The 23,696-nt window shown below is 41.7% G+C and overlaps 1 protein-coding gene across 4 annotated transcripts in view; it reads right to left on the reverse strand.

Annotated features, from left to right (window-relative positions):
* CDK14 (cyclin dependent kinase 14) overlaps window positions 1-21,563 on the reverse strand; it is a 605,606-nt gene extending 584,043 nt beyond the window's left edge. For 2 of the 4 annotated variants that reach the window (XM_004457637.4, XM_058297008.2), the window contains exons 1-2: window positions 21,268-21,563; window positions 13,394-13,425 (exon numbers count right to left, since the gene is read on the reverse strand). In XM_004457637.4, the coding sequence (XP_004457694.2) occupies window positions 13,394-13,425; window positions 21,268-21,358 (123 nt within the window). In that variant the 5' untranslated portion in view covers window positions 21,359-21,563. The remainder of the gene's footprint in view (window positions 1-13,393; window positions 13,426-21,267) is intronic. The other 2 variants (XM_071215175.1, XM_071215177.1) reach the window with 2 other exon arrangements.
* Between the last annotated feature and the right edge of the window lie 2,133 nt (window positions 21,564-23,696).

A 23,696-nucleotide genomic window follows, 5' to 3' on the forward strand; every position in this document is an offset into this window, starting at 1 on the left:
TATTACCAAGCATCAGGTGTTTCTCTGGAAGAGCTTCAGGTCCGGTCCCTGTCTGTCCATCACACCATTCCCATCGTGCCGGTGGGTTAGTTCTCCTTCTCCAGGGAAGGAGTCTAGTAAATACTAAGCACACATACTTCCGAGTCACCGAGACTAGGCTGGAATCCTGGTTTGAACCACTAGAAAAGCTGGGAGACTCTGACCAAGTCACAACTTCAATGAACCTCAATTTCCATTATTATATTGTTTTATTTCCTTTTTTGAGCTGTTTCCCTCATGTGGATACTTACGTTTCAGAACGCTGATATCATACTCTATATGATGACCATTGTAATTTTTTATTTTTATTGTATGCTTTTTAGTATTTTATAAATGTTTTGCAATGAGCATAACTTCTTTTAATAGCAAAAAAATAAAAGTTATCTGTTGAACAATATGCAAGTGTGATAAAAAGAAGAAATCCTGAAGGAAAAAAGTGCAGATTAAGTTTAATATGACTATGTTACCTAAAAAAGTATTCAAATGGAAGAAAAGATATATACAGGCAATATAATAAATAATATTCGAGCAATCCTGAAGATAGTAAAACTGAGTCATCCAAAATTGCAGTGATCCAATTAATGTCAGTCATATGGGTCTTAAAGGTTTTATCTTCTAATTACTATCGAGAAATTAATGTAAAGGCCAACCAGTATATCTCAGCAAAGTTTATAGAGTTGGCTTTTTTTCTTATATAACCAAGGCTCCTTTTGTTGTACATGTAGCACATCATTTAGATAAAGTAATGCAAACCTCTTGGGGAAAGTTCCGAGCTCAATTAGAGAATCTGGGGACAGGCCATATGTTACCAAGCCTTTTGCACACCTGAACCCCAATATCTAATGATCCAAGGATGCTCATTTATAAAATTAAATAGTCTGTCTTTTAAAAGATGAGAATCAAGCACTGCTGCAGTACATGTGCCATCATATTCACTTGCAGACAATACAAAAAGAGAGCTAGAGGGCTAAAGATTTAAAATAAATGAGCACCAACAAACACCACAAAAGAATTTATAATACATGCCTTGAATGACTGTTGCTAATATACAATTTTATCTCTTCAAGCTTAAAAAATCATTAAAATGGGAAAAGTAAACAATTAGTTACTCATTTTTATCTATGGTAGAATAACCTTTACTTAGCTCTTTCTTTGCTAAAAATTTCTGGATCACTAAGTTTTTCCTTAGCTATAAAATCTGGAAAATAAATGTGATATTTAATAAATAAACAATTGTAGAACTAAGATGATCATATTTTCTGAACCAAAGATCAGTATGTATAATTTGAAGCCAAAAGCTGTTCCAAAAATTTCAGACCCCATGGGATCCAATCCATCTTCAACTCCTTTATTTTAAAGACTTATTTATTTATTTTGCCCCTCCCCACCCCCACCCCCACACTGTTTTTGCTTTCCATGTTGTCTTCTCTTCTCATTCTCTCTCCTCTAGGATTTGACCGGGATTCAATCCTGAAGATCTCTGATGTGGAGACAGATTCCCTGACAATTGTGCCACCTCAGTTCCTGGTTTCTGCTGCACTTCACCTTGAATCTCCCCTTGTCTGTCTTTTGATGCGTCCTCATCATGCTGTGTAACTCACTTGCACAGGGCACTAGCTCACCACGTGGGCACTGGCTCACCATGCGGGCACTGGCTTGCCGCACAGGCACACTTTCTCTTCTTTTTCACCAGGAGGCTCCAGGGATTGAACCCAGGTCCTCCCACATGGTAGGAGGAAGCTCCGTCAGTTGAGTTACATCCGCTTCCCTCAACTCCTTTCTATAATAGTTCAGTATAGATATTTTGGAGGACTGGTTCTCTATCATTTTTATCACCCCAACATACCTGAGGTATATGCTACACTCCCCAGAAACAGCCCTGGCTAACTATAGCAGCACTATTCTCAAGGTGTGTGGTTGATTTTGGAGGGGGGATGGAAGGCATAGGCCTGCACCAAAATCTTCAGGGAGGATTTAGAAAACTCTCATCCTCCACCTCAACCACAGCCCAAAAGCTGTTTTATAGAAATGGTACAATCTCCATTTCTGAAAATCCTTTAAAAGCAAAACAAATAATGCTCTAAGCTAGGTTGCAGTCACAAATCTTGACATCAGGTAAGGAACTGACTAGAGGGACATATTTCAGTTTGTTTCCACCAAGACATATGTCATGGGTGATAATTTCATAAATGACACATTCCTACAGCAAACCATGAAATATGCCAAATTCCTGGTACTCTTACTGCAACTCAGCCCCCTCTTTACCCACTAAAGAAAATATAACACAGTTGAGAGACAGACATTCAATCTGTTCTATTTTGGTTTTGGGGGGTTTTTTGCACAGTTCAATGCTTCAGCTGATCAGAACACAGAAATGCAACATGTCTAATATCTCTGGAGAGAATGGTTAATTCCAAAACTAAATATGAAGATACCTTCTGTAGCAGTTTAATATGGTTATGAATTCCAAAAATAGATACTGGATTATGTTTGTAATCTGGTCTGTACCTGGGCATGATTGAGTTACGATTAGGGCTTTGATTGGACCACATCATTAGGGCATTACAAAGAAACAGAGTTGAGGGTTTCTGATGTTGAAGTTTTGATGCTGAAATTTGATGCTGAAGTCTTAAGCTGGAGACCCAGGAAGTCAACATACAGAGGAAAGAGAAGCAAGCCCTGGGAAGACAGGACCTGAGCCAGGACAAGAACACAAAGGAATAGAGACGGCTCCTTAGACACTGCAGAAACCCCAGGGAGAGAGAGAGCCGTTCACCTGGTAGTCTACAGCTGACCTCGTGGAGGCAGGCAAAGTCTAGAAGCTTCATAGTCTATAGCTGACCTTGTAGAGAAAACAGAGGAGATGAGCCCAGAGGAACCCAGGAAGCCTGAACCCTAGCAGACATCAGCAGCCAAGTTGCTCCAACACGTGAAAATAGACTTTGGTGAGGGAAGTAACTTATGCTTATGGCCTGGTATCTGTAAGCTCCTACCCCAAATAAATACCCTTTATGAAAGCCAACAGCCTTCTGGTATTTTGCATCAGCACCCCTTTGGCTGACTAATACACCTTCTAAATATCAAACATTACAGATTTATCACATGACAATATCTATGAATTGAGAAAACACACATGAGCACATGGAAGTGAAGACTCTAAGGATCCCTGGTTCTCTATCCAATTCCAAGTCTCCTTCAATATGATTTGCCAGCTTGAGAAAACTTTATAAGTAAAAAAAAATCAAAGAACAGTAAATTTTAGGCTGGGCATACAATTCCATGTTGAAACTTTATTTTTCTGCTCTGTTTTAAATACATGGTTGTGCGGGTCATAAAAAAATTTTTCAATACATTCTTTACCCATACATATACGGTTTAGTATTATAAAATTTATAGTTGTTTTTGAAATCTTATACAAGAAAACGAATCACCTTATAAAAAATAAACATGCTTCACTGCAAGACCCTGTATTAGATAACACTGTTTTCATTATTAAAAAAAATAAAAATAAAAATATTAAGAAAATCCCGTGGCTCATATGCTTAAAATGGATAACAGTTACCCAATTAAATAATAACAATTAAAAATAAAGTAAGACCAAATTTTAAAACAAATAATGAATTGAAAGAACCTGGGGAGCAGATGTAGCTCCAGTGGCTGAGCACCTGCTTTCCATGTATGAGGTCCTGGGTTCAATCCCCAGTACCTTGCAGGGAAAAAAACAGAGCAAAACTGGAATCAACTTTATATAGTGAAAGTAAAACAGATTTAGAGGGGAAAGTGAATATTACTACAATTTTGTCTTTAAAGTGAAAGAGTTCCTTTTAAAAAAAAAAACAAGATATTCACCCATATTAGAGAAATTAAGCTTGCAAAACTGACAGAAAACTACTGGTTTTAATTTCTTGTAATTGTGCCTTTTGTAAATTTTATGACACAAGAGATTAAGAATAAAGTATGCTTTGGGCTACAAAAAAATTCTTAACGTATCCCTTGAAAAGAAATCCTTTAGAAAGGTATATCTGGCATATTGGCACATACCAGATGGAAGGGAGACCATGAACTCCAGACCTAGGAAAACCTTGACCCCTGGCTTAGCAGATTTCAAGTACCATTACGGATCCTAGAACGAGAGGCCATCTCAATGGTAATCAAGCAATTGAAGGATCTGTAGATTAGAAATCAGTGACTGGAATTTCAGTCAGAAGGAAAATAAGCATAACGTGCCCCCTGTAGTTAGGTGCATTTTTTCCTTGTTGACGCCAACCGTAAGTACTTAAGCTGCACAGAGACTTCCTGTGTCAGAGGCCAGCTTTATAGAAATAAATTCAAACCCACAAATCAGAGCACTGCCAGGAAAGGAGCACTAGCCACCCAGAAGCAAGGGAATTCCTAACAGGCCTGGCCTGCTGTCTAGAGGTGCAGAGCTCGCAAACAGAAACAGGACACTTCTCATCCTTTAGACATCTGTATACATTCTGCGTTTGGGAAATCAGGAGTATGAACGCAACTAGTTCTCACAAATGCCATACATTTTAAATTTTGTGACATGCACTTCCTCTCAGAGCCTTTACAACTCTATCCAGACATTCTGGCCACTGTCCGGGCTAGGACGTAATTATGGTAATTATGTCTACCATAATTATGGAAATGGTAAATGTAAGCAAACATTTATGAAAAGGAAAAGTTGAAGCACAGAAAAGTTTTAAGCATCCCCAAATTTAAACTAAATCTCCAATTAGAGAATTAAGGAAGAACAGAGGTTCATTTTCAACAATCCAAATTGCTGAATTTGAAATATAAGGATTTACCCAAATGCAGGCATAATCAGAGAAGGAGAAAAAAAATGGCATCTGTAAATTTCTAAATCTCTTGAATGGGATACCCACCATGACTATGGTGATAATAAAAAAGATATAAGTAAAAGGATATAGAGTAAACCCTACTATAACAGAGGGTGAGATAGAATTTTTGCCCTACTCAACACTGCAAGATGCTAAGAGCTGGCCAGCCTGTAAATACCAGAGAGAGTTAAATCCTGTGACACTGACTAGACTGAGAGAGCCATGTCCAGAGGTTATCTGCAACCTGGCATTAAATGAAAGTTGATAAACACTTAATACATGAATCTTTGAGAAGGGTAGTATCATGACAAGAGAGACATTTTGGGAAGGCTGGAGTGGAGGAGTGAGAGATGGAGCAATGAGAACAATTAAGAGGTTGTTGAGACAATATAGGTAAAAGTGATAAAGTTCTGAACTGAAGTGGTACAGCTAGAATGATAATGAAGGCACTGAACTGAGAGAGCACTGTTCCATAAGAGTGGGAAAGTAGGCGGGTAACAGATCATGAAGGGCCTCGAAAGCCAGGCTAAGGAGTCTGGCCTTTAACCTGCAGCTGGCAGAAAGCTTGTAAAGTATTAAGCAGGAGACAAGCATGAGTTGTATTTCAGATGCATCCTTCTGAAGGGGAGACAAGCTGTAAGCAGAGAGGTAAGAAGATGGCTGCTAGCCTAGACAAGAGATGATGAGGCTGAATGTGCACCTTAGCAGTGGGAATGGAGATGATGACAGGTGAGAAACAAATACCAAGTCACTATGTGGATGTGGGGTTTGGAAAGAAGTCTAAGATGATTTCAGGTCTCTGCCTTGGAAAATCGTGTGGCTGGTAAAGTCACTCACTGAAATAGGAAAGAGAAGAAAAGGACCACTTCTGGAGAAAACAGGCATCAGTCACATTTTTGTGTGTACTGAGACTGAGGTGACACTGAGACATTTAGACAGAAACATCTAATGGGCAGCTGGATATCCGAGTCTGGAGTGCAGAAGAGAAAGCTGTTAGCTGCAGTGGTGCTAGTATAACAAGGCAGTAGCCAGAAGCAAGAGGTAGGCGAACCACTCAAGGAGCGCATGAGAGACAGAGAGAAAGGATCACAGAGGATAGAGGGCTTCAGTTATGATGGAAGAGAGGGGAAAATAGGCAAGTTCACAGCCTATGGCAAAAAAATGAAGTGGAGGGAAGCAGACTTGGCACAATGAATAGGGCGTCCGTCTACCACATGGGAGGTCCGCAGTTCAAACCCCGGGCCTCCTTGACCCTTGTAGAGCTGGCCATGCGCAGTGCTGATGCGCACAAGGAGTGCCGTGCCACGCAGGGGTGTTCCCCGCATAGGGGAGCCCCACACGCAAGAAGTGCACCCCTGAAGGAGAGCCACCCAGCGCGAAAGAAAGTGCAGCCTGCCCAGGAGTGGTGCCTCACACACAGAGAGCTGACACAACAAGATGATGCAACAAAAAGAAACACAGATTCCCATACTGCTGACAACAACAGAAGCGGACAAAGAAGATGCAGCAAATTGACACAGAAAACAGACCACTGGGGAGGGGGAGAGGGGAGAAAAATAAATAAAAATAAATCTTAAAAAAAAAAAGGAAAAGAAAAGTGGAGCAGATGTGGCTCAAGCAGTTGAGTACCTGGGTTCGGTCCTGGCTGCTTCCTAAAAAAAACAAAAACAAAAAACAAGCCAAACAAATGAAAAAAACCAACTCAGGAAAGCTAATAATGTGACTCAGTGGTTAAGCGTTAGCTTCCCACAAACGAGGTCCCAGGTTCAATCCCCAGCCTTGGTACCTAAAAAAAAAGAAAAGAATGGAAAATATTAATTATGGAAGCTTCTGGAGTAGAAAGGGGAGAGGATTTATGTAGATCTGACACTGGAAAAAAGAAAGACTGGAGCGAACAGAGACAGATGTGAGGGCAGGGTGTTCTAAGAAGTTGGAGGGAAAGCCATCTACTAAAGGAGGCAGAGGTGAAGATTTTAGAAAGATTGAGGGAAATGGGAAAGGTTTCAGCAGGAAACAGGTCAGCGGAACATCAATGGACTGTACACAGTAGTCCAAAATTTCCAGCTAAAGCTGGGAACGATAAATTTATTCAGGAGTGATTTCCTCAAGCAGCTCTTCGCAGCTGTTGGGTAAGAGCAGAGAGGATGCCAGGTCAATACCGAGGGCTGGCAGAACAGATTACAAAGGAAGTACAAACGGCAAAGGCCACTGAGGATCCAGGCAAGAGTGCCAGGGAAGAGGGAACAAAGGAGGGAGGGTGGGTCATGGACTGGGAGAACAGGATGGGCAGGCAGGGGAGGGTGTCACTCAGAAATCAGAAGGCGGCAAAGAAGGGATATCGGGAGTGGAGCTAAGGAAAGACTGCTGATGGACTTCAGTACTTTAGATTCGGGACAATCCCAGTGAAATGACCCAGTTCCTGCAGAAAACAATGCTGGGTCCTGCTGGTTGGAGATGAGGAAGTCAAGGAGCTCTGAGACCAGGCCTTTGCGTCCATGTGTACCTAATCCATGTGGACGCTGGAGCCACCCAAAACCATAATAGCTAGGGCAGAGAAAAGACTGAGCCAGTTTCCAACACTCTTCTATGAAAGGAAAAGAAAGACAAGGGATGTCCCCAGGTCACCTTTGCACCTACTCCCAGAATCTGGTTCTCATAAAAATCACTGCTGCATTTATCATCTCAGGTTATACTCTTTACATAAAATAACACAAAGGGACACAGATTAGAAGCTAAGATCGTTGTACACTGCCCCATCTATCTCAGAGAATTATCATATGTAAGCACAGAATAATGCAAGTTAACTGGTAAAATGTACTTGGAGCACTTAGAGATCGATGCAGAAATTCAAAAGATATTTGATAAGCTTTGTATGCATTTCTTCAGATACTAAATAAAAAGAGCTGGAAAACACCAACATAACTCGCCCCTTTCAGTTCACAATCGTGAAATCACTGACCAGAACAGAAACTAATTAAACAACTCAGGAACAATCACCTGTTATTGTTTTGTTTTGTATTTCAAAAAAGTATGTATCTGGGTTATATACCATGAGCAAATGAAACTCTTTGCATTTCAAATGTTTATTTCAAGCCCTATAATTCTTGCATTTCTCACCAACCAACCACAGTCAACACTTTGTTCCACAACAGTAACACAGATATGTAGTTCACACTGACTGGAGGCTCACATCACAATGTCATCAAAAAACAGTGTCTAGTAAAAACTATGGCACAAAATACCAATCTGCTTTTACCCTTCAATCTGCCTTAACATTTTTTTTTAAGATTTATTTCCCCCGTTCCCCTGCACCTGCCCCTACCCTCACCCTACGTTTTTGCTGTCTGTGTCCATTCGCTCTGTGATCTTCTGTATCTATTTCTATTTCTTGTCTTCTCTTTTCATCTTTTTTCTCTTGGATTCACAGGGATTCTATCCTGGGGACCTCTGATGTGAAGAGAGGTTCCCTGCCAATTGTGTCACCTCAGTTCCTGGTCTCTGCTGTGCTTCACTTTGACTCTCCCCTTTCGTCTCTCTTTTGTTGCATCATCATCTTGCTGCGTGACTCACTTGCACGGGCACTGGCTCACTGCACAAGCAGTGGCTCACCACACAGACACTCATGTAGGAACTTGGCTTACCACGCGGGCACTCACGTTGGCACTCAGCTCACCATGTGGGCACTGGTTCACTGTGCAGGCATGCTTTCTCTTCTTCTTTTTCACCAGGAGGTCCCAGGGATCGAACCTGGGTCTTCCCATATAGTAGGCGGAGGGCTTATCACTTGAGCCACATTCACTTCCCTGCCTTAACTTTCTGTTTCTCCAATAATTATTGATTTAGCCCCTTCATTTTGGCTGGGTACTATGCTAAGTCCTGAGGATCCAAAGATCAAGAAGATGCAGAGATAGAGGTTGTGGGAGTGGGGAGCAGGGAGGGGGACCCTAAAATAATCTAGACCAAAAAATTTTACTTGGAATACCCTTACAAATGATTAGTTCATCCAAACCAAATGGTATAGATTGAAACCACAGAACATAAAATGCCTGATAACTTAGTCAGGGCACAAGTACAACAAGTAATGAAGGGCAAATTGATCTTTCTTAAAATGTCCTCTCTTCACCAGAATTCCATATGGTTTGCCTATCATTTTAAATAGCTCATGCCTCAATAGTCGAGTACAATAAGCATTAGCACACAGTTTCTGAATATAATTTCAGGCTGGTTTTGAAAATTAGCAGTCATGGTATTTCAGTCTATTATATTATTATATTAATATATATTTATAATGCTTAATATATATTTATTATAATAAATTATATATGGCTTATTGTTATAATATTTATTATAAGTTATATACTGATTATTGTAAATAGACTGCAATACCATGACTGCTAAATAAATGAATAGTCTATCAAATAGGTCTATATTTCATTTTCTCCTCCGTTCAAGGCTAAATACTCACATACTCCCTACGAGAATTAGGGACTCCAGTTCCAGGCACCCTCTGGAGGAGTCCACTGCTTGAGATAAATCCAGCCTCATAAATACTGAATAAAGAGAGAATGTCACATTTTGCAGCATATCTAAGTTTCAGTTCCCAAGTTTCAAGACTTAAACATGAATTCCAATGGACTGCAGACACCCCCAATTCCAGAAGAGGACAAGAGGAAGACTAAGAGTTCAACAAAACTTCTACTACTATGCTCTGAAGATCACCACAGAAGAACTCAGTTGTTTCCTGTTTGTATAACCACAGATCTGGTGCTCATTTCTGATCTTGGTAAAATTGTAATTTTATGGTTAAAATCCTATACTTAGAGCTAGAAAGTAACTGGAAGATCACAACACTGACTGATTTTACAAATGAGAAAATGAGGCCTGGGTAAGTTAAAAGACTTTCCTAAATAGCTAGGAAGAGGCTAATGAGAATCCACATTGCCTGATCCAGATACATCACTCTCTACTCACTGGCAAAAAATTATTTACTAATATTCAGTTGATATTTATTGAATGTTAACCATGTACAAGTCACCCCAGGGATTACAAAACTGAATGCAGTTATCCCCTCAAGAAATCTAAAAAACTGGGGTTTAGACAATGTTTTCACAGTTTTAACATGCAAATCATCACACGAAGTTGTTTTTTTTTTTAAGATTTATCTATTTATTTATTTCCCTCCCCCCCTTTTCCTCCTCTCACCCTGCTGTTTTTGCTGTCTGTGTTGTCTTCTCTTCTCATTTTCTCTCCTCTAGGATTCACTGGGATTCAATCCTGGAGATCTCTGATGTGGAGAGAGGTTCCCTGTCAATTGTGCCACCTTAGCTCCTGGTTTCTGCTGCACTTCACCTTGACTCTCCCCTTGTCTCTCTTTTGATGTCATCACCTTGCTGTGTGACTCACTTGCACAGGGCACTGGCTCACCACTCGGGCATTCATGCGGGCAGTTGTGCAGGCACTCGCTCACCACACAGGCATCTTACGTGGGCACTGGCTTGCCATGCAGGAACGCTTTCTCTTCTTGTCACCAGGAGGCCCCAGGGATCAAACCCATGTCCTCTCATATCATAGGCGGAAGCTCTATCACTGGAGCCACATTCACTTCCCCACACAAAGTCTCATTACTACTACTATTATTACTACTATTATCTCTACTTTACAAAAGAATAAGTTAATTGTGGTGGAGATGGGACTGACAGCCAGGCTGCCTTCAGGACTGCTCTCTCCCAGGCTCCTGGCCCTGGGTCTGCCCTTGATTATTTGGAAATTACTTGACCCCCAGGGATCTCAATTTTTTTATCTGTGACATGATAGTTTGGGCCACTTGATTTCCAAAGTCTCTTCCTGGTCTTGCATTCTGTGATTCACTGATTTAAGGTATTTAACCTCTTGTGTGCAGAAGGAAAACATTTTGTAAAAGCTAAGGATGATTTTTCCCTAAATTGCAAAATCCAGACCTTTGATCATGCAGAAACGTTTTTTGTTTTTGTTTTTTGGGGGGGTAGGAAGGGGAACTACATGTTTGATATATACATCCTTTTTTATCAAAGATTTATTTTTTATTTATTTCTCTCCCCTTCCCCTCCCCAACCGCCCCCCCCCAATTCTCTGCTCTGTGTCCATTCACTGCATGTTCTTCTGTGACCACTTCTATCCTTATCAGTGGCACCAGGAATCTGTGTTTCTTTTTGTTGCATCATCTTGTTGTGTCAACTCACACCATCCTTGGGCAGGCTGCACTTTTTTTTGCGCTGGGCGGCTCCCCTTACAGGGCGCACTCCTTGTGTGTGGGGCTCCCCTACACTTCCCAATATATACATCCTTAACCTCCATCTAGGCTCCAGCCTCAGATTTATTTTTAAAAACTGAGATACAGCCCCATCACATAGTAACATCCAATCATTAACAATGATGTCTAAACAATAAAAGAAGTTTTTAAAATTCCTAATGATGTTTAGGAAGAGTCTGTAAAATTATGGGGAAAGGTCAAGTAGTAGGTTTAAAAAAAAAAGTGAGGGAGTAGAGATGGCTCAAGCCATTGGGCACCTTCCTCCCACATGGGAGGTTGACAAGCACACAACAAACAGAAACAGAGCAGACAGCCAGCACAAACAATGGGGGTGGGGGAGAAATACACAAATAAAATCTTTAAAAAAATTGTAAGTGAGATACAATATATATACTATGCTTTATAAAACATGGGAAAAGAAGCAAAAAGAACAATAAACAGTTGTTGTACCTGTATAAGGGGATGAGAGTGGCTTTCTTTTTTTAAAAAATGTAAGCTTAAATTACCTCCATAAATAGAGGGGAGATCTTTCTTAATAAAGAAAGAAAAGATGCCCAGTATTATCACATTGATTTCTTCTGAGTAGAAAGAAAATATTCACTGCAACAACACTGCAGAAATTCCAGAAATACAGGTTTGGAGGAGAATACCATTATTACCTACTATAGCTAAGGAAGAAAAGATTTCCCTATTGCTTCAGGTCTAGAATAACTAAGTTTTGGAGGGTGTTACAGGAATGCTGGCAGAAGACATTGTTTTGGAGTCTAGGGACACATAGCTTTGAAGAGCTCAACCCAAGGAGGAAAAAAAAAAAGCAGCAGCAGCAGACCGTGAAAGTCAAATGACACTGACCCCTTCCAGAAATCCTGGCCTGGAACAGGTTCTTCCTGAGCGGTCCTACTGTGAACCTATGGCCAGCCACATGGCCAAGGGGACATTCCATGAACAGAAATACCCTCTCTTCACTGCAACACAAAAGCAGAGGGTGGTCAGGTAGTGTATTTCATGGTACTTGCAACCACTAAAGCAAAACAACTACAACCAGACTAACTTATATTTTCATTAGGGAAGCGGACTTGGCCCAATGGATAGGGCATCCGCCTACCACATGGGAGCTCCGTGGTTCAAACCCCGGGCCTCCTTGACCCGTGTGGAGCTGGCCCATGCGCAGTGCTGATGCGCGCAAGAAATGCCCTGCCACACAGGGGTGTCCCCCACGTAGGGGAGCCCCACGTGCAAGGAGTGTACCCTGTAAGGAGAGCTGCCCAGTGTGAAAGAAAGTGCAGCCTGCCCAAGAATGGCGCTGCACACACAGAGAACTGACACAAGATGACGCAACAAAAAGAAAGATTCCCAGTGCCACTGATAAGGATAGAAGTGGTCACAGAAGAACACACAGCAAATGGACACAGAGAGCAGACAACTGGGGGGGGGAGAAATAAATAAAAAATAAATATTCATTAGACAATAGGGTAAGCACATTGTGTCCAAATATAAACAGACAATATATATAAAAACATGTGTGGACCAGCTTACAACATAGATCAATTCCTGTGGCTTTGGAAAGTACAGTGAAACACTTCACTCAATAGCACTCTTGAGAACATTTTGTAAACACACATATTTTCCTGGTGATTCCCACTTACGCTACAAAGAACTCAGGAAAGAGTACAATTTTCTTTTTTTTATTAAATCATGTTCATTACACCTGAACCCATGCCTAATATGTACAGACTTTTTTTGCTACTTTGTAACAAGCAGATAAAGGCAGACCTGATATACAAAGAACAGGAAAACTAGAACAGGAAGCGTCAGCTCCTCCTTTGGGAGACTGACAATGCGTGATGTCAACACCTCATCAGACCTGCTTCGGCTGAGGTCTACAAGGGAGCAAAACTGCCCAAGAGCTTCAGGCTCACCCAAAGCACACATGGCACACCGGGCTTCTTGGTCACTAACACCGTCAAGAAGGCAACAACACAAATGGCCGGGTATGTGTTTTAATTTATTAATTTAAAAGACATATATCTGTTGATTGCTACCAAAATTCATTTGAAAGATTATTTAAAATTTGAAAATAATAAAGTGAAATTAAATGAGCAGTCGTCATCTCTAGTTTTTTTAAAAAAGGTTTTTTTTCCTAAGTGCAAAATTGGCACCTACTGACTTGACCTGGCAGTAATTAAATACATCTAACGCTAGATAAAGAAATTTAACCTACCTCATCAAAGGTGGTGTCCTCTTTCTTCAAAGCTATAAAACAAAACGGGAAATGAAACAGTTACTATTTAAGTATCTCAAAGAAACCAAAGTATCCAAGTCATAGCAAACAGAAAAAACAAAGCAGTATGGTGTTTTCCTTTCAGAAAGTAAAACTGTAACCCAACCTGAATAATGTTATGATACAAATTCGAAAACTGCAAATGAGATAGAATTGTGCAGCATGCATCATCACGAAACACTTTTCATAAATACGTAAATAGACTATGCTCCCAAATATGGGGGGAAAGTATGTACATCTTTCCCTTAGCTCTTTTTTAGCAGGAAAAAGTTTTAATGAAAGCATAAATGAATTAGAAAGCTGTCCTTGAAGAAATTTCCATTAAACTGCTGGGCTTTGAACATCTGACTTCATGTGTGGTACACAGAGCTCCCAGATGACAGTTAGGACGACACCCATTCTGCATAGTGCCCTGAATGACATTTTCATACTGAGCAAAGTTTAAGTATGGTGGTAAAAGACCAAGAGTGTGATTTAAGTGTTGTGGAGTGAAAGATAAAATAGGAACATTATTTTCAACATGATAAAATTTTATAATAAAGTTTTAAAAATACAAAATCAGAATATTCTATAGGAACAAGCAAATACTTTAAATTTATTTTAAATACATCTTCAGAACCGGACTTTTATCACTCCAGAAAGAATAAGACAAATTTCATGTATAGTTTGCAGACACCTTAAATTCTACATCAGTTAGAATGTTTCATTTTAAGAAGCATTCACAATGTAGCTAACTCACTGGAAACCACTAGTGAAAGAAATGTTCCACATCTGCAGAATTGTGCATAGGCATATAGTGGCACCATACAACTATCCACTATACTGGATAGCTCTATTCTGGATAAAAAGAAGCACTTGCATAGCTATTACTTGGAAAGCTATGCTCTGACAAAAGCAGAAAGCTTATTGTTTTGGCAATTAAGCCCGGAGAGAGGTAATGTGACTAAACATCTCATCTCAAAGTTTATAATCTATAATTCAGCAAGCTTAAAAGGTTATATGTTTCATACTATGTAAGTGTCCTTTCAAGGGTATTAGGAAGTACGTGGCTGTGGAAGTGAGTTAAGGGGAATGAGGGTAAGAGAGACAAAATGTTTTTGAAAGTAATTCATCTTTCCCTTTTGGTTAAGAAACTGATCTATAATAGACTTCTCTATTTCCTTCACTAGAGAACAATTTCTTCTGAATGCAAACTAATAAGATAGTCCTTTGTCCCAGTCTCAAATGGCTTATCTTATACTCAATTACTTGCACATATTTTATTATTATGTGATTTAAGGTATATTAAATCTAAAATTACCCATTTTGATAGGAAGATACAAGATTCCAGATGATTTCCAGTGACTACATTTTCACTAGAACTTAAAACCTCTTATCTGGGAAGTGGATGTGGCTCAAGCAATTGAGGTCCTACCACATGGGAGGTCCTGGGTTCAGATCCCAGTGCCACCTAGGAAAGACGAGCAAGGAAGTGAGGTGACACAATGCAATATTGCAGCAAGGTAACAGAGAGATGTTGCAACAAGAGACACAGGGAGGAAAACCTAATGGGAGACACAGTAAAGCAGAGAACAGAGGTGGCTTAAGTAATTTAGGCACCTCCCTCCCACATGGGAAGCCCTGGGTTCAGTTCTGGTGCCTCTTGAAAGGAAGACAAGGCAGAGGACTTGGTCCAGTGGTTAGGGCGTCCGTCTACCAGATGGGAGGTCCGCGGTTCAAACCCCGGGCCTCCTTGACCCATGTGGAACTGGCCCATGCGCAGTACTGATGCGCGCAAGGAGTGCCCTGCCACGCAGGGGTGTCCCCCGCGTAGGGGAGCCCCAGCAGGGGTGTCCCCCGCATAGGGGAGCCCCACGTGCAAGGAGTGCGCCCCGTGAGGACAGCCGCCCAGCCCGAAAGAAAGTGCAGCCTGCCTAAGAATGGCGCCGCACACAGGGAGAGCTGACACAACAAGATGACGCAACAAAAAGAAACACAGATTCCTGTGCCGCTGACAACAACTGAAGCACACAAAGACGCAGCAAATGGACACAGAGAACAGAAACTGGGGAGGGGGGAGGGAAGGGGAGAGAAATAAATAAATAAATCTTAAAAAAAAAAAGGAAGACAAACAGCAAGGGCAAGTGCAAACAAATGAGGGGGTTGGGAGAAATAAACAAAACTTTTTTAAAAAACTTCTGATCTAGAAGACTTTCTTTAAATACCAGTAAACAAGGTTTACTAGGCAATACTCATCACTTTATCAACTCAAGGTGTGTCCCTTAATTAGCATACTTGACTAGTGATTCCTTTATAAAATATTAGTGACGTGCATAAATTTAGAAAAGTTGGTCTGTCTAAAAATCTAATTTTTTGTAATAAGAAATGTTTACACAAAGTCATACATAAGCAAATTATTGCACATTCTCAAACTTTATACAAATTTAGCCATGTGTTTTCTTAAGCAAAGCATTCAATAAGAACTACTGCTGATAATACCAATTAGGTAATTACAACCATGGAATGAAGGCCCTCAAGTTGAGAGAAAGTAAGAGCAAAGAACTAGAATGTTTTCAGTACCCAGGATGGACTTTCTCTTTCTTGCCCCAAGTCCTTCCAATTCCCCCAACATTCTGGATAGAGAGATGGGGTCTGAGGTAGAAAGGAGGAGAAAAGAGAAGAGTAAATGGCTGGTGTATTTTCTAAGATGGAAGGAGCAGGACATTCTTTCCCCTGTACACTATTTTCAAGCCCAGGAAACCATCATGGTGAACATTTTCAGACCAAGAAGTCCATCATTTCATTGAAACCCTCTATAGCTAGACAATTTACATGGTTTCCTCTAAATATCTTAGCAGTTAATAGTGACAACAAAGACCAATTAAAGTGTCTCTGACAGATATTTATCAGATCAATGATGAATAAACTTTGACCTAAACAAGTACACTATATCTCATTATTGATTACATTCCCTGATTATCATTAATCATTCATGCAAATGTAAACCCACAATCGTCTTCAGTGATATCACAGAATAACAAGCATATTACATTATTCTGGATTAACAAAAGGGCATATATTAAACCATTTATGAGAACCAGTCCATTCAGAACTCTGGGTAGAGTGGTGCCCCTCCTACATTTTCCAAGAGAAAACTACATTAATCTTTATAGTAAAATTTACCACGCTGTATTGCCATTTCTCATTCATTTGCTTGTCTCCCTCTAAACTTTTGAGGTCAGATAATGGTTTCATTGGTCTCTTATCTGAGTGCCAGCACAATGTAGGGGACATAGGAGACACGAGTCCATAACTATTTACTGAATTAATGAGTTTTACCTCAATAAAGTACAGCATCTTGTTTTTGAGACTTACAAAAGTTCTGGCACATGAAAATCATGAGCTGTTCTCATTAAGGAATGGATCAGAGATAAAAAATTTCATTTCAAATTAAAATCTTTTGAGAATATATTAGGAGAGGATATAGAACAATAGTAAAACTTTCTATCTGAACCATCTGTAAACCTTTAACCTTACATTTCTCTTTTCTGACAGAATGAATTCATCAGAGGACAACTGGAATCTAGAATTACACTCTTAAAGCACAAGGTAACTGTGAGAGTTGAGACTTATGAATCCCAAAAAGAGAAAGATTTTGTTTGTAAACCTTCTATTCTTCTGGGTTATAATTCTTTGATTACATTGGATTCAGCTAGGGGGGCCTTGATTAAATTCCCTGTTAAGATTAAGGCTTTGATGCAACATCCTCAGTAAGGCGTGACTCCGACTGAATCCCCACCCCTTTGGTGGGCTAACATAAATGGACACTCACTCCAGAAGACACATGGAAGAGGGGAGAACTTTGTCATTTTGGTCCTGCCATTTGACAGAAAGGAGAAAGCTCAAAGAGCTAAGGCCCCAGGAAGAGATGAGCCATTTGCCTGATAGTTTGCAGCTAAACACAACAGAGCAGCTGAGCAGCTGAGAAGGCCCACAAAGAAACAAGCCCTATGCCAGAGACTGAGAGACCAGGCAGAAATCAGTGACCATCTTACTTTAACACGTGGCAACTGACTGATGAGAAGGTAGCCTGGAGTTGGACTCTTCAGAGCCCTGTAACTGCAAGCTTTTACCACAAGTAAAAACCCTTCGTAAAAGCCAACAGATTTCTAGTACTTTGCATCAGCACCCCTTTCACAGACTAATACAGTAACAAACCCAAAAATTCAGTCTAACCACAGCTGCTTCCTTTAATTCAATTTCTCACAAATGCCATCCTTTAAAGAACTGGTATACCTGTGGTTCATCTCAAATATCATAGGGTATAAACATTCTTTTTCTCCAGGGGAAAATCAAAACAAACGTGAAGAAATCCATTCAAATGAATATGAAGAAATGTCAGTTTGACCTTACCATACACTGGGAATCGAAGAAAGTCTTTCTATTTCTAGACTATCATTCAAAAAACATAAAAGAAACAAAGAAAGAAAAGAGGAAATGGATGAGAATATATTTAAACTATTCTAACAATTGTGTTTCCATTTGTCTTTGTTCGCCTAAATTTTTTAAAAAGTATGAGACAACTATACTAATTCCTAAATAAGTGGCCATACTGACACTACTTAGCAGAAAACCATAAATATTCACTAGTGAAATCGACAGGTGACTTTAAAATTCAATTACACCCGTCTTATAAAAGAACCATAGCTGTATTATAGTCACTCCCAGGCAGATGTCATAAATTAGAGTGCTGTGGCTTGAAAGCCAATGTGTTTTATTAGTCCTTTTATAATGTAGTAATCTCAGCTCAGTTGTATTTGAGGTGGGGAGCCACAGAGTTGGCATGATCTTTCCTTGCAAATAAATTAAACATTAGCACTGCTACTTTTGTGTATTTAGAATCATTATTATTAATAATAAACAGTGTTGGACATCACTTACTTTCAAGCATTATCCTCCTTTTCTGTAGGTGAATGATTATAATTCTTATGGCTAAACAATGATACTGTACATTTCACCCTAAAACAAGCTAGACTTTTGAATCATACTAAAAAGCAAAATAAGGTCAGTATGTTTATTTCAAAAGCCGTATCAGATTGGCTAAAGAAATGCTGGATTATTCAAGAGGAATAAAGCATCCACTCTTTGATCTCCCCATGAAGTACCAGTAGAGAAAGGAGGAATACAGGGGATAAACAGATAAATGGAAAGAAATAATAACAGGCCCCAGTATTGATCTTCCTCATGTGAATGATCCTGCACTAGATATTTTATGGATATTTTATCTGATTTCATCTTCACAACATCTTATGAATATTTACAGATAAGGGCTGTGGGGTTTAGGGAAATTCTGCCAGTTTCCCAAGGCACAAAACAAGCAGGAAAAATAGGGTTCAAATCCAAGTTTGCCTAACTCCAAAACCCATCCTGTTTCCAGGCTACGTATACTGCATCAAAATCACTTCTTTCCTTCTGTCTCTTGCTTTCTACCTATAAGATCAGCTTGTCAGTATGATATACTCCCTAATAATGAAGATACTGTGAATGTTTACTAAGTATCACATAGAACATCATATATATTATTTCACAATGTGTCAACAAGACTGAGTTGTACACAAAAACTGAAGCTCAGAGAAGTTGAGGGACCTGTCCAAGGTCACTCGACTAAGAGTGGCAAACTGGGAATCCCTGGTCCATCCAACACACAGCTCACACTATGAACCAAGGCACAGTATAATCCCACAGTAAAGTCCCAATTAAGCAGTCTCCAGTGCCTTAAAAGTCCTTTAACTAACCAGACTGAGTCTATTGCTTTTAATTTTGCAAATAAAATATGAAATATCAAAAAATAAGTACGCAACAAAGATTTATTTCTCTTTAAAGTGATTTCTAACGAATTCTCTGGGCTTGATACGCATCATAATCACTTAAAATGTCTCTACCTACTTTCACAGTATGCCACAGTGAGATTTGCTATTCAGCATCATGACCCTCCATCAATCCAAGAAACAGTCAGTTAGGTTCACTGCACTGTACTCTTTCTAAAGACTGGAAGTAAAATCTACTAGGAGATGTTAGCAGACATTTTAACAAGAGTTGGAATCAAAAGGAGTTTCATATCACTAAATCTTGGTAAGCTAGAAAATCCAATTAACCATAATACCCCCATTTGCTAGCACTCTAGTTAATCCAAATTTTACTGATTGTCAATCAAATCTTGAAATTATTTAAACATAGGGAATTTTTATATTAATGTCCTTGGTTTCTTACTGAGACTCAATTGCAATGAATTATTTAACACAAAACTGGAGGGGTGCCAACAATCATTAGCATTAGTAAATACACAGTTCAGTGTTTTAGAACAGGAGCTTAATGGACTCTGGAGCCCGCCTCTGTGATGGCCTGGGTCAGGGGCCGAAACGTCCTTGTTAATAATGCACAATCGCTCCACACCTTGCTCTCTCACACTCTTCAAGGCTTCAAACTTCATTTGAATATACAGACTCCCCATATGCATATCTAACTCTGAAGAGCGAAAGTACAAATATAAATCTATGCAATAAATAAAACCAAGACTAAATATTGGTTTCACACGATATCTTTAAAATTATCTTGGGATTCTGTTTAGGAAAACGAAATTTTAGGTTAAAAGACAACAAAGAAAGATCAGCTAAATTTCGATCCATGCTTTCTCTCACTTGAAGAAAGTTTGCATATTTTAAGATGTACTTATAAAATAATTTTTAAATGAGTAGATGGAAGGATAACTATAATATTCATGTGCGCTTTTCATAGTGCAGGATTTTATTTTGTTTTATTAAGCACTTCAATGTTTAAAGTCTATCAATACCTTCATTAACATGGATGACCTGTTAAGTTAAACAAAGGCTAGACGCTCAGAGGGACTCCAAGGGAAGTTATTTTTTCATGTTTGTGCTATTCTCTTGCTGAGCGCAGTTACCTGTGTAAATGACAATTATGGCTGTAGAGGAGTCCGCTAAGCCTTAAGGCTAAAGGGGGTTTCTATGGTCAACACTGGAAATCTAATAAACCCATTCCACGTGACACTAGCCACCCCCTTACAGCCTGTGACGTGGATTTAAGTGCCCTGAACATTTCTCGGTTTGTATTTGTTGGTCATTTGCTTGGCTGGTTTAAAGACAATAGCCCCTGAGGTATAGATAACGAGTAGAGTAAGTCTGGGACACTTACTGCTATTCCTCCAGGCCAGATCACTTAGAGGGCATTTCTTTGCAGCAATGGGAACATTCAGGGACCTCGGTTCTGAACACCCACATCTCGCTTTCTAGGACCCGACGTACTGAACAAAAGGTCCCAAGGTATCTGTCCCACTTCCCTTTGGGTTGGTTATGTTTAACAATACCAAGGCGCAACTCAACACTTCACCCATTTCCAAAGCTAAAATACTGATTAAACACTCTATACCAAATAATGCGTACCAAAGGAAAAAAAGAAAAGTGACCCTGGCGGCCGCGCAGCCCGGTGTTCGGTGGGGGCCGGGGCGTCCCCTGGTGGGTCCCCGCGGACGCGAAAGCCGGAACGTTAGGGGCGAGGAGGAAGGGACCCTTACTGTAGCCTTGAAATCGTCCACAAATGAATCCCCACGTCCTGGGGCAGAGGGCTATCTGTCCCTCCCACCACCGCCCCCCATCAGGTCGCGGGCACGGTTCCCTCCACTCCCGCACGCAGCGCACTCCACGCCGGCGCGGGGCGGCTGCTGTACTGCTAGTGTCAGGAGCGCGGCGGGGGCGCGGCGCCCAAGGGAGCGGGCGACGGGGCGCCGAGCGGGGTGCCCGGGGCAGCGCGCCACTCACCAATGCGGCTGAAACTCTCGGACAAAGTTCTCCGCAACTTCTTCATCTTGCCGATCTTCTCCGCCGGCTGCGGCTCAATGAGGTCGCACATCTGGACGACGCCAAGCCCCGGCAACTTCCCCAAACTGGTCCAGAGCGGTGCGCAGACAACGGCGGCGAAGGCGCGCGGCGCGGGGAAGGCGGCGCCTCCTCCGCCTCCGCCTCCGCCTCCGCCTCGGGCCAGGAGGCGACGCGCAGGGCGCGGGAGGCGAGCGGCGGCCTCCGGCTCCGCTGGGGCCTGGGCCCGCTGCGCGGGCGGGGCCTTTTACGTGGTGCCGGCGACCGCCGCGCTCGCGGCCGCACCGGGGGTCCCGCGCCGCGCCGCCGCCCGGCTCATTTTCCCTCCTTTGTAACTGAGAGAAGCGCGGCCGGCGGCCGGCAGGGGGGGCGGCGCGGCCGGAGGCGGGGGCGGGGCGGGGGCGCCGTGCGGGAACGGGGGGTCGCCGAGGGCGAGCGGCGCGGGCGGGTCGGGGAGAAGTTCTCGGCCCCGAGTTGTCGGCGCTCGGAAGAAAGAGCCGCGGCCCCGAGTCGCCTCCCCCACTGCCCTCCCCGCCCCTCCCGCCGTCGCCCCTCCTCCTGCTCGGCAGAGGCCCGGGAGCGCGGGACTCCGGCGCGCCCTCGGCTCCCCGCGCCCGCTGAGGCCCTCCCGGCCCCGCTCGCGCCCGGGCGGCGCCCCCTCCCGCACGCCCCGCGCTCCTCCCCCGGGCCTGCCCCCCGCACCCGCGCCCTGGGGAGCGGGGCCCGCGGAGGGGCAGGGCTGAGGCAGAGCGCTTCTCGTCGGGTAGAGGGATGCCGAGAGGAAGGGGGCTGAGTTCCCTCGGGCGCTCGAAGTGGTTTTCTCTCTGCCCCGAGCGCGGGTGAAAGCGGCCGGGAGCTGCGTGGGGGGCGGCCTCCACAGCTGCCCCGCGACTGGGGCGGTCAGGCCTCGGGAATGCACTAAGATTTTTTTTCTTCAATTTTTTCCGAAAAAGCTATGAACTAAGTGAAAGATCCGAAGGGAAAGGTTGTCACCTTGCTTTTTAGTAAGGTCAGGTTTGGAGGTGGACGCTTTGACTGTAACCCCCCGGAAGGCAGAGCTCGTGCTCTGTTCCCTCACACCTGTCTCTAGCACTGGGTGACACAAGAATGTAAATGTAGGTGATTTCCGATGTGAATGCCCAGTTGTGCAGCAAATAACAAACAGAAATCCTTGATCTATTTATTTCCCATTTTTATCGTATCTTTCTGAATTGGAAGACTTAGACGTTAAAAAGATTCTGCCCTCTTTGCTCTCCCACCTCAAAAAAATGAACTTTAAAGAGGCGGGGCAGCAACACGCATAGTCGTCATTCTAATGAAACGTGGTGCAGCAAGTGCGCCAAATGTCAGTTTCCCAAGGGAGAGAGAAGATGGGGGAGGGCCAGAATGAGTTGATTTGGGGCCAGCAAACTCCTTATGAATAGAAATGTTAGTAATCTTGAGTCATCAGGCTGTGTAAGGAATAAGTGCTTGTGAGGGTGTGACAATGCTGTTTGGGTTCAAGGAAGTCTTGGCGAGTTTATGTTTTGTTAAAAGATTTTTATCTTAAAACAAAAACTAACCCCTGCCTTCCTTAAATTGTGAGGTAGAACACTTTGATTTGTTCTGCCCTACACTGACACATTACAGGGTCTTGCTAAAGTGTAGCTGATAAAAGACAGGAAGTTAAGCCAAGTGGGGATCAGAGGAGGGTGGGGAGATTCAGTCAGGGAAGTCGCTGGGAGTTAATATGTGGTTGTTTCATCCTTGCAGCCATATCCAGATACCACAGGCAGCACCGAGTGTGGTCTCATACAGGAAAAAGTTAGACTTTTACCACTTCCTCAGGCTAGTCAGGGAGAAAGTTATTAGCAGTTGTGAATGAAAAGACAAAAGCAACCAATCAAAACAACTGATGGGTTCTTCACTTCAACAAAGACGAAGAAATATTCATTAATTTAATAAAACTTTGACCACCTACTTTATGTCTGTGGCTGTGCTCTTAGCTCTAGCAATGGCTTGCTTCAAATATATTTGTGTTAAATATTTCTTTACCCCCCTCAGTATTTCAGACTTAAAAACATCAACATCTGCTTAAGTAAATGATGGTGTATGCATACAAAGGTACAGTACACAACCATTTTTTTTAACATCAGGTAGATCAGTATGTACTGGTGTATAAATATCTCTAGGATAAAGTAAGTGGAAAACATTTAATATACACCCAATTATGACAAAAAATAAATAAAAGAGAGACATAATATTTACATGTTTCTATAAGCACAGAAATTTCTGTAAAGAAGAAAAAGAAACTCAAGAGTGGGTACCCAGAATAGAGAGAACTTTTCCTCTTGACTTTCTTCCTTTAAGTATAGCTTGAATGTTTTAGTCAA

The sequence above is a fragment of the Dasypus novemcinctus genome, chromosome 5 (assembly GCF_030445035.2).
Source record: "Dasypus novemcinctus isolate mDasNov1 chromosome 5, mDasNov1.1.hap2, whole genome shotgun sequence".
NCBI classification, from domain to species: domain Eukaryota; kingdom Metazoa; phylum Chordata; class Mammalia; order Cingulata; family Dasypodidae; genus Dasypus; species Dasypus novemcinctus.